Raw genomic sequence first — 16,439 nt, 5'->3', positions numbered from 1 at the left:
GCTTTTGTCAAGTATTTCCAGAGAAGGGTACTCAGGAGTGTAGGATTTTAAAAAGCTTATCCTTTGAGGGACACTTGAAGGCACTAAAAAGAATTTGCTTGGAGAGGGAACATACTCAGAACTGTGGATACAGAAGATTTATAAAAAAGAATGTTGTTTTTTTCCAAAATTGAGCCCCTATTCAAATAGTAGTATTACTAATAAAAATTATTGCAAGCATTTTACATTTTACAAGGAACATTTAATGAACTTGTAATTTAATAACTCTCTGGAGTACGTGGTAGCTTTGTTCCTATTTTTTTCAAATCATAGTATTGAGAGATTTTGATTTGTCAGAGATTTCCTACAGCATGTCAGTTGAATGTGATTCCAAGTCTTTTGACCTGTGATCTCATGCTACTTCCACTTTAGTAGTCAGATGACCATGTATCATGAATGATATGGAGGAAATACCCATTTTAAGAAGGAAATTTATATGATTGTAAAGTTCTCCACTGACATGGAAAACCTTTGATTTTTCTGAAGATTAAAAAATGGACCTCAAATTCTTGTTTATTGCTTCTTTGAAGACTTTGCCCAACCCATTTCCCAACTAATATACCTGATCTTACTCAATGGCCCCTTTTATTGCATCCAGGATCCTGAACATTGTAGTAAACCAATTTCTCTTTATTTTCATCTTTATCTTTACCTCTTCTCTTACCTGCCTTTCTTCTAATATGATTTTCTTCCTGAGGAAACCAAAATCCTCTGTTGTGATACTGATTTTGGTAATGTTTGGTTTACTTTTTCCTTTCTAATTCAATTCCAATATTTTCAGTTACTCATACCAGATGACACCTTGAGGGCACAATTTTACCCTTTCCTACCTTCATCTTTATCAGCAAATTACAAACCTGATGAAAGTCTTAACCTCATCAGTGATATCTTTGTGATCTTGATATGATACTTTTCTTGCTCCTCTGATCATGTTCTCTTCATTTGTAAGTCCTGCATATCTCCATATGGTTTTTTTTTTATATGTATGTGAACATTATTTATTCTTTATTTATATCCCCCCATACCCCCCTGGGCCCTGAGATGGCTTCCTTGTCTGTCTGCTTGTTGTATGCTTGTCTTCTTTAGGAGGCACCAGGAACTGAACCTGGGACCTCCCATGTGGGAGGCGAGTGCCCAACTGCTGGGTCACTTCTGCTCCCTGCTGGTTGTGGCGTCTTCTCATTGGGGTAGTTGCAGTATCTGCTGATTGCAGCATCTGCTCATTGTAGCATTGCTGGTTGTGCTGTCAGCTCATTCTGGCATCTGCTCATCTTCCTAAGAGGCACTGGGAACCAAACCCAAGGTCTCCCATGTGGGGGTGGGCACCCAATTTTGAGCCACATCCACTTCCTCCATGTGGTTTTAATGTTTAATCTTGCCCTCTTTTTTTTTTTTTAGGTTAGGCAAAGAGTAAAAAGTTTATTAAGAAACAAGAAAAATAGATAGAAATGAGATAAGTATACAACCCAAAACATGGGTTGCAGGCATACTACAGGGTAAGACACACATGTGGGGCCCTAGATTAGGCCTTTTAAAAACTTTTCCTTGGAACCAGCACAGCTCAGGTGGTTTAATGCTTGCATACACAGACATAGGCCTTCTTAAAACTTTCCCTGCAAGCCAGTATAGCTCAACTGTTTGAGCACCAGCATGCCACTACCACTTACAAGGTCCTGGGTTCACTCCCAGGCCCTGGTACCTATAAATAAATAAATTAGGACTTGTGCCATTTGAAAAAAAAAAACCTTTCCTCTTCCTCCTCCTTCCTAATGTTGGGAATGGCCCCAGCTTTTCTGATTAGTTACTTTATGATCTCTGCCTGTTAGCTCACAGGGGACCAATGGGAGGCCTGTTTCAAGTTATCTAGGGCTTTCCCTTGACCCTGGAAAGAGTTCCAAATGGGACCTTGTGGCCAGGGTCTTGGTGGGTCTTTCCAGCTTTGTCCTTTGTAGAAGTCTTTTCCTCAGGGGGTTTCTAGGTGGGGCCTCTCAACCATGTTCTTTGCTGGATGCAAGCTGTGACAGGACATCTTCCCTCGTTCCCTATACCTAACCTGCCTCAGCTCCCCCCCTCAAAGAGCTTACATCCTTATTCTTAAGGGGGAGCTGAAAGGCAATGTTCATTCTTCTGTAGCTGCTTCCTGCTGGTTAGGGAGAGTAATCTCTGCCTGACAGGGTTAAAACCCTCTTTGCCACTCTTTTCAATCAATTCTTTTAGCTCTGCCCACTATCCCCCCTTCCCATAGCATTAAATGATTCAAATCAGAACTCCATTCTTTTATTTTGGTAGGTGCTCAGGATTGAACTGGGACCTTGTACATGGGAAGCAGGCGCTCAGATTACCGAGCTATACCGGCTCCCCTGCTGGTTTGTTTTTGTTTGTTTTTAGGAGATACCAGAGATCGAACCTGGGACCTCATAGGTGGGAAGCAGGTACTCAGCCACTTGAGTTACATCCGCTCCCCTAGAACTCCATTCTTAATGACTTCAGTGTTACACCCCCTCCCAAATTCCTTGATATCTTGGCTGGTGATACAAATTATGTTCCATGGAGTAGTGTGGTTCCGTAGAGATTCTTCAGTGGCCTTAAAGAGATTGGAAAACACTCCTAAAGCCTACCCAAATTAATCCCCAAGGTTCAGTACTTGGTTTTCTACTTTCTCTATTCTTTCTATTTGGATTCAATTGTTACCTCTTCTATACTCTTTAATTCCATGATGAAGCCCACAAATTTATATTCAAGCTACCAGTGCCCTATACTTCAAATTAGTATACACTTTTTTCCTCCTCCCATGACAGAATCAGGATCTCCTCTGTTCCCAGAGTATTGTTTGTATCTCAGTTTAACACTTAAGTCGTTCTGCTTTATAGTATAGTTGTTTCAAGGTAGTTAAAGCTCCTTGGGGATAGTCACCTGTTTATTCACAACCCTTATTTCCTAAGTGTGACACAGGGCCTTTCCCTTTGTCAATAAACATTTAATGAAATATTTTTTTCCCTCAGTAAACATTTACTAAATTGAATTCCATTTACACTCAAACCTTAACTATTTCCAGAGCTTTTCAGCTTCTTAACTTGCCTGCATTTTTCTCTGCCTTTAATCTGTTAAAGAGTAACTATCCTAAAATACTCTTCTCATAACAACAGTTACCTCTAATATTCAGTGATTCCTTATTATAGGATGAAGTCCTCTTCTTAGCTTGGCATTCAGTTTAAAATACACAAATTAGTCTTATCTACCTTTTCCTCATTTCTTACTGTTGTCCTAATACAAATTTCTTATTCCAGTCAGATCGGCTGGTTCACTGTTCTTGAAAATTGTATCACCATTCTTTTGTCCTTATTATTTCCCCTACCTGGAATGCCTTTGCTATTTTTCTTTTCTTAGTTTATGCAAATTCTACCTCAGCTGCAAGTTGTCTTCCCTAAACATTCTAATCTTTGAACTTCTAGTAAATAAGTGTATCTTATTTGGCACTTTATTATTGATCTGGAACCCTTTATTAATGGTTAAGGACCTTATTTAAATTTTTTATGTACATGTATTTTATCTCCCTAATTAAATCACCAATAATTATTAAGTTACAGCAGTAGTTTAAATTGCACATTTTACTTTGGGATCTCACCAGTTTTCTATTTGGACTTTTATAGTTCATTACTTGGCTTTTTAAGATTGCACATTTAATAAAATAAAGAGGTTGAACTAAGTCAGAATTTCTTAAACTGTTGTGTGAAACATTGTGTGATGTTAAAAGATGTTCCACTAAAAAAATAAAAAAAGGGAAAAGCTGCCAAATAATATAGCTAAACCAAGCTAAACAGCTTGCTTAAAATCAAGACTCTACAAAGTGTTTAATATGCTACTGTACATTGTAAATTTTTAATAGAAAAATCTAGTTTAGAATAATCCCCGAATTTATTTGACACTTTTATCCAAACCCAATTTTATTTAATGTCTTGCAGATACTTGTGAAATATTTACATTGGTGAATTTCTAAGATCTCAAACTATAAAAATTGAGAATTTTTCAGGAAAAGATTATAAACAGGTAATCAGGAAATATTTTCAGATACCTGCTGTGTGTTTAGACGGTATTATAGGTATTAGGGATAAAGTGGGGAACAAAAAACAATCATGTCCTCTTGAGCTTACTGGTTATGGATAACAAATATAATTTCTAAAAATGAAAAATGTGTAATTATTAGATGGTATAAAGTATTATGGTGAAAAATAAAGCAAGGAGTGGGGGGGGAGGTTGCAATTTTAAATGAATGGGCAGAGAAGCCTTGCAGAGAAAGTGACATTTGAGTAAAAACCTGAGGAGATATAGGAACAGATATCTGGTAGAAGAGCATTCTAGGCAGAGGAAGCAGCATGTACAAAGGCCCTGAGACAGAATGTACATGTATTTTGAGAAATGGCAAAAGTTAGGTGTGTGTAATCAGAATAATTGAGGGTAGAGTAGTTGGAGAAGAGTTCAGAGAGATAGTGGGGACCAGATGTTACAGGGACTAGACAAGTCATTTGAAAGACTACACTGTTTGCTAGCATTTCTTGGTATTTCCTCTAGAATAAAAATCATGGTGAAATATAATTCTGAATTTTGAGAACTGTAGCTCATTTACGAAAGAGCTACTTTTAACCTAATACTAGGAATTTTACATTATATTTTACTTTGAAGAAGAAATAATAACCTAAGAATATACCAAGACAAGAATTGACAACTCATATTGGGTCTGTTTCTTTGTGGTTTGTAATTATAACTTAATTAAAAAAAATTTTTTTTTTTACCATAGGTAAATTAACATGATGGATTTCTCTAAGCTACCCAAAATAGCTGATGAAGACAAAGAGAGCACATTTGGTTATGTTCATGGGGTCTCAGGACCTGGTAAGTAATAATCATCTCAATAGTAAGGATCCCTAAGTTCAACTGATAATTTGGATGTCTTCTCAGCATGTTTGAGGCAGAAATATACAAGTTCCTGTACACCAATATAATTCCACACTCACAATGGTTCACAGTTTCCTTGGTAATACCTTCCCATTGGTATATAACCCTTGAAATTCTGTGTGTGTGTGTGTGTGTGTGTGTGTGTCTTTTTTATAAACCTACTATATTTCTTTTCCTTGTTATTGGCACAGTAAAAGCAGTATCTTTCTTTTGTGTTTATACAAATGAAGACCGTCAGTGACTGTGCCTCTTATTTTCATTTTCTAAATAATTTGTCTATAATCATTCCTCAGAGGTCATTTTCTACCTTAACAGTCTTAAGTAGGAGTTAGAAAACTTTCTGTTAAAAACCAGATGGTGACTATTTTAGTCTTTGTGGGCTGGATGGTTTCTGTTGTAACTACTCAATTCTGCAGTTATAGCGTGTAAGGTTGATAGCAGCCATAGACAATATGGAAACGGCTGAGTGGGGCTGTGTTCAAATAAAACTTTATTTACAGAAATAAGTAGTGGCCAAATATGGTCTGTGGGCTGTAGTTTGCTTTCTCTTGGTCTTTAAACTCTTCTAATCTCTCAGATTGCTTTATCTTCATCCAAGGGGTACACCAGAGGTACTAAATTTGCTGTTAAAAAGCAGACTTAATTAGAATTGGCTTTATAAAAATATTTTATTAGGAGATTAAATAACAATGCTGCAAAACTTAAGAAAGATGGCTCTAGTAGTTTGGTCAAAGAAAATTGTTTGAGGTTATAATCTAAATTGCCGTCAGTTTTACTACTGTGATGAACTCACACCTGGAAAAATGACTGCAGATTCTGGAATGGATAAAACCAGATACATTTTTGGCAGATAATATATGAATGAGGGTACTGCTATAGGTCATCAGGGTAAGAAAACGAAAAACTTTATACATTCTATTTCTATTCACTTGATTACACATGTCAATAAAGAATTGATAAATTTAGGCATTGACTTTTTATTAGCAATACTTTTGAAATTATGGAAGTATATGATATTGGGTAAGGAAGTCATACATATTTTAGGTTCAATTTAAAGGCAAAAAAGTCTTTAAGACTTTATTAAAAACATGTTAATTCTATTTTTGTGTATATTCTTATTTTTATTATTTTCATGTTAATTCTAAAGTGAAGCCAGATAAGTAGTTTATCTTTACAATTTGTAATTAATATTAGATTTAAATGGAAAAATGCTGTATTAGTCAGCTGAAGAGGTATTGATGCAAGATACCAGAAATCTGTTGGTTTTTATAAAGGGTAGTGGGAGTAGATGCTTATAGTTACTAGGCCATAAAGCATAAGTTACTGCCCTCAACGAAGTCTTTTGCTGCGTGTTGGAGCAAGATGGCTGCCAACATCTGCAAGGATTCAGGCTTCCTCTTCCCCTTAAGACTCCATGGTTCCAGCTTCATCCAATATCAGCTGTAGGTTGGAAATCTTGTCTCTCTCCCAGCTCAGCTGCTCTGATCGCTCTACAAGGCCAGCTGTAAACTATCAGGCCAGATTTGTCTCTCTTCCTGGGACCTCTGCCATGTGTAATGGAGCCTTTTCTCTTTCCTCACATATCTACTTCTCTGTGTATTTATTTCCCAGGGCTCCAGCATTAAAACTCCAACCTCCCTTCTCTGTGGTGTGGTTTCTCTGTCAGTCCCTGCCAACCTCAACATCCTACTGACATGACCCAATTAAAGCCTTAATCATTATTTAAACATAATCCAATAACTATTTTTGGAATTCATAAACTATCAAACTGCTACAAATGGCAAAGTAATTTTTAAAGTTAGTTTTATTATTAAACCTTTTTCCTTCCACCTTTATTTATATTACTGATTTACAAATGCTTTTTAAAAATCCATGGATTTTATGAAACTGTATCTAAACTTATATATTGAGTAGGTAGAACCCAAATTGAATAATTTTACTGATCTAAATTTAGCAAACAGTACAGATTGAAGTTTTCAGTATGTATATCTTAAAGGAGATCAGGATATTAGACTAAGGCTAATTGAATGGTGATACACATTAAGGCAACCCACTATTAAAATATTCACACATATCTTTCCCCCGTAATATATTTGCCTTAATTTTGCACTTATCCAGATAAAGAGATAGTCTGTATTAATGTTAGTAACAAAGCAGTTCAGGGAGGTCCTTTCTGCCCCCTAAGTCTTAGTCTCCCAGATGGATAACAGTAAGACTTAGGAAATGAGAAGTAGTATTTGGAGTAGTAGGAGCTACAGCTTTTTTAGCATATCTCCCCAGGAAACTTCCGTGACTAGGGACTTGTCATTCTAGCTTAAACTCGTAGAAAATAAGGTTATACATTTTATTGTTTTTCGTTTCTTTTACCATGGCTTCATGGCTATAAATCCCTGAGTGTAATATCTGAGAAGATAAACTAAAGACAACAGAGAGACCTTTCTCCCCTTAATAATCTTAAGGGTCTTTAGGACAACTACATAAGGACTTTTACAGAAAATGTTAAAGAATATAGGGGATTCCCATATGCCCCACTCCCTACCCCTCCCACACTTACCCACATTAACAACATCCCTCATTAGTGTGGTACATTTGTTAAAATTGATAAACATATATTGAAGCATTGCCACTAACCATGGATCATAGTTTACATTATAGTTTACACTCTGTCCCCTGCAATTTTGTAAATTATGACAAAATATATAATGGCCTGTATCCATCATTGCAGTGGTATGCAGGACAATTCCAATGTCCCAGAAATGCCCCCATATTATACCTATTTTTCTTTCTCCCTCCCCTCAGAACCTCTGATGCCCACTGCTTCCACATCAATGATAAAAGTTCTTCTGTTGCTAGAATTACAATAAGTCTATAGTAGAATAATAGTAAGTCTACTTTAGTTTATTGTTCATTCCCCAATCTTGAGGATTTGGGGATAGTAATGCCCACTCTGCCTCTATACATATAGTTCTTAATAAGATAACAGAGAAACATTATCCCTTTTGGTTTATGAAACATGATTTAGTATCTCTGGTATTTCAGTGCATCTTAAATATTCTTATTTATTAGGTTCATAATAAATAATTATGGAATGAATAAGTCTTCATGGTTCTAACACAAGTTAATTAAATATTAGTACTTCATAGTTTCAACTTGAATATTAGCTATTGTATAGTTCTAATCAGTTGTATCAGAAGGCTAAATATTAAAAACGAATCTAGTTGTACACATACCTGAAAATGTGACAACCTTTTCTTCCTGCCAGAAAAGTTATTTTTCTTAATAGACAACATGGTCCAAAATAATGAGTTCAAATTCTGGCTCAATATTTATAAGAAGTAGGGGGTCTTAATCCGGAGCTCATCTATGGGTGACCATGAAAAGGTCCTTGTCCCAGAAGAATTTTAAACAGCATTGGTATAAAGTGTTAGTAAATGAAGATGTTGCTTTGCTTTGCTTTCTTTGCTTTGCTTTGTTTTACTTACCTTCTTTAAATGTCAAACAAACTGATAATTGTGTGGTTAATTACTACTTTGTAACTTGTTGAAGCTCATGTTACAGTTTTAGCTTTAAAGTGTTTTTATTGTTTCAAAAACCACTACTCCATCTATTGTAGCCATCTGATTTGATCAGAATGTGTCCCGACACTGTTCTTCAGCCTGACAAATCTCTAGTATATCCTATATTAAAAGTTAATCTTTATGTGAAACTATATGTATGTTCCAAAGTTTTATTTTCTTATGAATATATGAGAGAGGTGTGTTATTGGATTTATTGGATATTTAATTATCTGTTATTATTCAAAAGCACTAGAGTCTTAGGTTATCAAAAACTTGTTCTTCTCAGTGGTTACCGCCTGTAACATGGCAGGTGCAGCCATGTATGAACTAGTGAGAGTGGGCCACAGCGAGTTGGTTGGAGAGATTATTCGACTGGAGGGTGACATGGCTACTATCCAGGTGTATGAAGAAACTTGTATCCTTTTTGCTTTGATTTCTGCCACTTCTACATGTTAAAATTCAGGGATTTAAGCCAAAGGTAGGAGCAACTACAACCAACAGTATCAGAAGCATGACAGGGTGGTATTATAAAGAAACCTGATTTATGCAGAAGTGTTTAAACGTGCTCTTCTTTTAAAAAATAAGTGTTATTTTCTCACCATTCATTGCTCTTAATATTTCAGTAGTCCACAAACTTGAGGAGGAACCATTTGGAATATTTCTTCAGAGGGACATATGTTATAGAAGGAAGCATAAACAGAATAACAACGTTTATTCATATGGTTGGTTACAAGTCTCCAATCATTGTTTTTGTCCAAAATAGTAAATTCATAAATAAATTAGACACCATTCTCGATCTGTATTCTAATGAATAGCACTGGATGACATGTTGTTATATTATAGTTTTAGCACAAGGGAATCTTTACTTTTTGATTATCATAATTTTAAACATAGTCTGTATTTTCAGTTTTCTGTGAAAAATAGATAAAGGTTTAAGATCTGTTAAGGTTGGAGATGTTTGTAAAGGAGAGATCCTTGTGAAAGGAACCCCCTTTTTTTTTGTATTTACTCATTTATGTCTTAGATTGATTCTCAAGATCAGTATTAATTCTTAAGCTATGTAATCAAGATTTATTTGGTACAACTTGGTTCTCAGCATGAGTACTGGGGTGCTAACTAAAAACAAAATTGTGAATATGTTAAATAAAATTAGGAGCTTTGTAGCTATGAAATCTCGACTAATCAAACATATTTTCTATTGTTAACTTTATCTTTTGTTTAATCTTTTACATGGTTTGAAAATTTCAGAATAAATAAATGAAAATGTATGCAGTGACAACTCTCCCTCCCACCTTTGTATCTGGCCAATCTTCAAAATACACACATACTCATGCAACTACTTTCATTAGTTCCTTGTGTATCCTTATAGGTTCTTAATTGCATATGTGAGCAATTACAAATACACACATGTAGTTTTACCTTCTAATATTACCCTAAGGAAAGCATATTATAAACACTATTCTGCGTGTTGCTTTTTTTGCTTAAAAATATATGTATTATGAAAGATTGGTAAATATATGATAAAACAAATATTGTAAAAATGTCCATGGTACAATCTAGGTGGTAGATAGAGAGTTCACTGTAAAATTCTTCCAATTTTGCTATAGTTTTGAAAATTTTTATAATCAAATATTGGAAATGAAAATACGTATCTTGAAGCTCCTACCAGAGAAATTACTGGAAGCTTCCTATTCTTATTTTATAGCTACCTAGAATTTCATTGTATGGATTTACAGTATATTAATCAATCCTTTATGATAGAGATTTTGTTTTTTTGCTGTTATAAACAGAGTTGCATGTAATTAATAGTATGCATTCATAAAAGTTGGGCTGCTAGGTCAAAGGTTTATGTATATTTTATTTTGATAGATATTGCTAAATTACTCTAAAGGGATAGAAATTGTAATGATTTTACATTACTATGCAAATAGGTAAGAGCATGTGGATTCAATGTACTTATTTGCAGTTTTATTCTTTTTCTTTTCCAAAACCACTTCTTAATTCTTTGGATTTTATTTATTTGCCTCAGTACTAATTTCCTTTTTAAGAGATTGATAGTCTTCAATAATATAGTGGAAACAATGTATTAATGAGAGACCATTACTTCTGTTTGATTTTACCCCTTGGTTCCCAAACCAAGGCTCTGTGGGCAGCCACAGCAAACTCATCCGACAACAGAGAATAATTTAACTTTTTTCAGGTTAACACAGGAATATTTGACATCTTGTCACACACTACTATGTAAGCTAGTAGTTGAAGTTATAAACAAGTTTCATTATTAGATTGCACTACATTCTTGTCGATGATGTATATCTTTATGAAGCTGAGATTTTGGCAGTTTTAAGCTAAAAAGCAAATATGCTAAAATCAGTGTAAAAGTATGATTTTGAGGTATGAAAAATTCATAAGAATTATACTTATTTAAGAATGAAATTAAGATTTTTCCTTTAATCTACGTATCTTCTTTTACGTATTGACTCAGTTATTTCGATATAAATACTTGTTAAGTTATTTGAACCTAAGTATTTAATAAATGGAACTGTTACCTATATATCTTCTGACCAAGAAAAAATTTCTCAAACACTACGGAACTGTGAACCAAGAACCTTAGTGTCATTTTCTGTGGTATTTCCTTTTTGTAGTATCTCTAAAGTTTTTTAGTGAGTTTTCCTCAACCAACTGTTTCTAGCTGGTGTGTCTGTTGGAGATCCTGTCCTCCGCACTGGTAAACCTCTCTCGGTTGAGCTTGGTCCTGGCATTATGGGGGCCATTTTTGATGGTATTCAAAGACCTTTGTCAGATATCAGCAGTCAGACCCAGAGCATCTACATCCCCAGAGGAGTAAATGTATCTGCTCTGAGCAGAGATCTCAAATGGGATTTTACACCTTGCAAAAACCTACGGGTATGTCTGTGTAACCAAGATTTTCTAAAGTTGGTGGGAGAATGTGAAATGAATATTTAGTGAACTATTTTGTACTCTTAGTCCTAATAAAAAATAGACTACAGAAGCAAAGTTTAAACTTTGTCTTAAATCCAGGATCATAGAACAAATACATTTTATTGATAAGAGAGAAAAATAATTTAAATAATGGCAATAGAGGTGAGTGTACGTGACATTTATTTGAACATTAGACAGCAAATGCATTTGTTTCTTAGGTTGGTAGTCACATCACTGGTGGAGATATTTATGGAATTGTCAATGAGAACTCACTCATCAGACACAAAATTATGTTACCACCACGGAACAGAGGAACGGTAACTTACATTGCTCCACCTGGGAACTATGATACATCTGTAAGTATCATTTAAATTTCATCCAGTGGAATGGCCCTATTTATATTAATATTTGAGATTTGCCCAGTTTTTATGCTCTAATTAGTTATAGAATTAATTTTAATGTATTGGTTTTTAAGTAACTCCTTTCACTGTTTTTTTAATCAATCGTTTTAACTTGGGTTTGGGAATAAACTGCAGGACATATTGTTTCCTTTTTAGGAGACAGATCTGGTTTAACATTTTTCTATCTTTTTAACTAATGCTACATTTATTTAAAGTCCTCATTCTTATGGCATAGAGTAGACTTTAATTTTAATAGTCAATTTGAATTCACATAATTGTAAAATGGATGATGTGAATTTTTTGTTTGAACCATCTAGAACTTCTTTAGTGTTTATAGTCACATCATATCAAATACATAGACATAAAGGTCCTTATGGATATAAAGATACTTCTTTGAGGGAGGCCATTGTAGCATATAAAAGAGTAACGTTATGATTGGGATTCTGGGCAGTCAGCTAGAATTACTTACTAACTTAGATGTTCACTCATTGCTATATGGAGGAACCCCACTTGAAGTTGTCAATTCAGATTCATGCATTATCAAAATTATAGATTTCTACAGTGCTATGCTATGGACTTTGGGATTGCTTTAAATGCCCCTTTCTAAAAAAACTTTTAACCTTTTTAAAATCATTAGAATAGTAATAAGTACATCTCGTTAAGAAAATTAGGACTGTATGTAAAAATTTACAATAAAAATTAAAAATCCTCTTCCCTGTATCCATATACTGCCTCCAAAGTGGAATCTTTAACAGTTCTGGGGTTACATTGATTTTAGAGGAAAAAATGCTCACACACTTGACTGTACTTAAAGTCTTGCTTGACTTTTATAGGATGTTGTCTTGGAACTTGAATTTGAGGGTGTAAAGGAGAAATTCAGCATGGTCCAGGTATGGCCTGTACGTCAAGTTCGACCTGTCACTGAGAAGCTGCCAGCCAATCATCCTTTGTTGACTGGCCAGAGAGTCCTTGATGCCCTTTTCCCGTAAGTTTGAACTGTGTCCCATGGTTTTCCTTTAAAAGTTATTTTAGGTGCTTATCTTTTCATTTCTTTATAGATAAAGGTCTTATGTTTCATCCTATAATAAATTTTATCTAGAGAAATCATAGTGATATATTTATCTCCTGTTTATTATGGACTCAAACCATTGAAGAAAATTTGGTTTTTCACAGTTGCAAAAGGAAAGATTATTTAGGAAGCTATCTGAAAAAATTAAGTTATCAGAAGAGAATCTGTGCCATAATAATATAAACTTTCTTAATTTCTAGATTTAAAATTGGTATCACTATAAATTAATGATTTCTAACATCTGTTGGGCCTCTATGCTGCCCAACAGTTTCTCTCAATCCTTTGTCTTTTCCACTTTCTTCATCACCTACTTAAAAACCATCTTCTTCCTTTTAAAATCTCAGTCTCCACCATATCCTTTTTACTTTCAACAAATTTGCAGGAGATAGGTATGTCCTAAACTTCTGACCACCAAACCCATACACATCTCACTCTTAGCACAAACTTTTACCCTTCAAACATGCTTCTGAAGTTGTTCTCACTATTACTCTCTCACTAACAGCTCCTATCCTTTGACTCTTCTTACTTGTCATGTGCCAGTGTCTCCTGATTCCACATCCTTCTGTACTGTTTTTATGAACATTTGCCAGTATACTAAATTTTCTTGTTTTTTTGTCTTCTGTTACACCCTCCTGGCAAAATCCTAGTTAAGAATCAGTCCAGCTATCTCCTTTTCCCAGGGCTACACTGGCTTGCTGAAAAAATTAAAATAATCAGTGCAAATTGCTATCTGACCCACTACTGTTTAGTCATTCTTCTGCTTTTCCCTAATTATCCTTCTCTCCTGTTCTCCACAATAGCTATTTCAAACTTTCTCTACTTGCCTCAGATATTCAACACTATACCTGCTTCTCCCTCATTCTCAACCTGGTTATTTTAGGTCTTTCACAGAGAAATTAGAGCCCATCACATTTGGAATTCCTTCAGCTTTCCTGCCACCAGACCCATTTCTTATGCATTCCCATTCCTTTTTTCTTTCTTTCATCTTGCTGGAATTTATACCACCTCATGTCTCCTCAAGGTCCTCCCTCGATCAGTTATCTCCCCCCTATATCTCTCATCTAAAAAAGAAAATCTACCCTCTACTTTTCTTCACTTTCCACCCACCCCTATGTTTCTCCCCATCTTCACAACCAAATCTCTTGAAAGAATAAAAATAGTTGTCTCCATTAATTCACTCTACTGTGTCCTTGGCTTCATACTTCCTTGAAACTGCTCTCACATCATCAGTCACTTCCATACTGATAAATTCAATATATACTTTTCTAGGTTTTTCTTAATTCCATAAGTATTGGATATTGTTTTCCACTCCTGCCTTCTTGAAACACACTCTTTCTTTGCTCTTTCTGTTAGCTTTGTGTCCACAAGTGCTTAGTCTCCATTGTAGGCTCAGCATCCCTTATATTTTATTTTTTAGGGTTTCTCCCTCTTCTAGGGCTTCTTTTCTCATTATTCTCTATCTTACCCTCTCTGTGGATGACCTCCTCTACTCTCAGGTCTTAAATATCCTCTACATATGATGACTCATCTGTCTATGTCTTTATCCCAGTTCTCTCCTGAGATCCAAATGTACATTTCCACTTCTCAGTATACTGCAGCTTCTTGAGTGCCCTACAGACAATGCAAAGTCAGTATTCCAAAACTAAAATCATCTTTTTTTAAAAAAGATTTATTTTTCTCCCCTTCCCTTCCCCTGCCACCCCCCACTCTCTGTGTCCATTTGCTGTGTGTTCTTCTGTGCTCACTTGCATTCTTGGCAGCACCAGGAATCTGTGTCTCTTTTTTGTTGTGTCATCTCGCTGTGTCAGCTCTGTGTGTGCAGTGCCTCTCCTGGGCAGGCTGCACTTTTTTCATGCAGGGCGGCTCCCCTTGCGGGGTGCACTTCTTGCACATGGAGCTCCTCTACACAGGGGACACCCCTATGTGGCATGGCACTCCTTGCGCGCAACAGCACTGTGCATGAGCCAGCTCACCACATGGGCCAGGAGGCCCTGGGTTCAAACCCTGGACCCCCTATATGGTAGATGGATGCTCTATCAGTTGAGCCACATCCACTTCCCTAAAATCATCTTAATCACTACTCCCTTTAAACATGCTCATCCTCCTTTGTTGTCTGTCTCAACAGATGACACTATCATCTGTGGAGTGGATGCTTAAACTAGGATCCATGACTTCTGTGCAGGATCTTTATTAGTCTCCCACATCTAATTGTTCAACAAGTGCTTTTTTTTCTATTCCCTAAATATGTTATCCATATCTCTCATCCCTATCCATGTATTAAGCCTCTCACCTACTTCCTGTAGTAACCATATTTTAATCAGACTTCCTACCTTCAAAGTGGTCATCCATACTACAGAGTGATCCATCTAAAGCACAAATCTGATCCTGCATTGTTTTGCTTGAAACTCTTTAAGTGCTCTTCATTGCTCTTAGAACAAATGCATACTCCTTAACTCCTTACAAAGCCACCCGTGATCTGGCCTTTGCTTATCTTTCCAGAATTGTCTCAACTACTTGACAGCCAACTACTTCCTTATACTCCATCTTCCAGGCTTGTTAAAGGACATTTCGTTACTCAAGCAATGCTCTCTCTTGCTTCTGGACCTTTGGGATGCTATTCCCCTTGCTTGGAATGTTATTTCCCTGTCTTTGCTCTTTATCTGATTAATTTCTATTTTCCTTTCACATCTCAAATTTCTCTCAGGAAGCATTTCCTAACCCTACTCCAGTCTAGTGTCAGACTTTGCATCCCATCCTGTGTTTTCCCATAGAATTCTGGATATTTCTCTATGGCAGCACTTTTCACACTGAATTACTGAACTTCCAAACTGGAAAACAGTTATCTCTACCCTGAGGCCCCCATCCCAGGTTAAAAGTGATTTGACAGAGGTCTACATAGCCATAGGCTAAACATGCTATATCTTATAGTTTTCTAAACTCACTACAAGATTAAGAAGAGAAAAAAATTTTAATGTATATTGTTTCTATATTGAAGAAAACTTTGTTTTATTATTATTAAGGGTATGATGTTTCTATGAATTTTTATGATGAAACACAGTAGCACAAAGCATTGCATCCCATTTCTCCCGTGCAGACCCTCCCTCCTGCCCTCTCCTCAACACCACCCCCTCACACACACAGTGACATTCACTTTTCTCTGTCAGCTTAGGGTTGTTTCATTCTCCATTGCCACTTTCCAGGGAAAGTTTGAAAGTAACTGCTAGTTCATAATATAATCACCAATTTCCTTACCAGCTTACACTATTGGAATGTTAACTCTGTGAGTAGAGAGAACGTAGGTGTCTTATTTACTGTCATATGGCCTAAATTTCTAAGCATAGTTTTTAATACCTAATAAGGACTCTGTAAAAAGTTACTGAATAAATAAAAGGAGACTACTTAATGCCTTAGAAAAACTCTTTTTAATTAAACTTTATAGCAAGATTGAATTTTTTAGGGCTTCTACTTAGTTATTGCCTC

General features: G+C 35.7%; 1 protein-coding gene across 15 annotated transcripts in view; it reads left to right on the top strand.

Annotated features, from left to right (window-relative positions):
• The window catches only part of ATP6V1A (ATPase H+ transporting V1 subunit A), a 61,547-nt gene that overhangs the window by 26,823 nt on the left and 18,285 nt on the right, over positions 1–16,439 (top strand). For 8 of the 15 annotated variants that reach the window (XM_058295828.1, XM_004475604.5, XM_058295821.2 and 5 more), the window contains 6 exons: positions 4,002–4,086; positions 4,835–4,929; positions 8,836–8,964; positions 11,239–11,453; positions 11,708–11,845; positions 12,724–12,875. In XM_058295828.1, the coding sequence (XP_058151811.1) occupies positions 4,845–4,929; positions 8,836–8,964; positions 11,239–11,453; positions 11,708–11,845; positions 12,724–12,875 (719 nt within the window). In that variant the 5' untranslated portion in view covers positions 4,002–4,086; positions 4,835–4,844. The remainder of the gene's footprint in view (positions 1–4,001; positions 4,087–4,834; positions 4,930–8,835; positions 8,965–11,238; positions 11,454–11,707; positions 11,846–12,723; positions 12,876–16,439) is intronic. The other 7 variants (XM_058295827.1, XM_058295819.2, XM_004475607.5 and 4 more) reach the window with 1 other exon arrangement.

Source organism: Dasypus novemcinctus, chromosome 4, assembly GCF_030445035.2.
Source record: "Dasypus novemcinctus isolate mDasNov1 chromosome 4, mDasNov1.1.hap2, whole genome shotgun sequence".
In the NCBI taxonomy this organism is placed as follows: Eukaryota; Metazoa; Chordata; class Mammalia; order Cingulata; family Dasypodidae; genus Dasypus; species Dasypus novemcinctus.
This window is presented reverse-complemented; position numbering and strand designations above follow the sequence as displayed.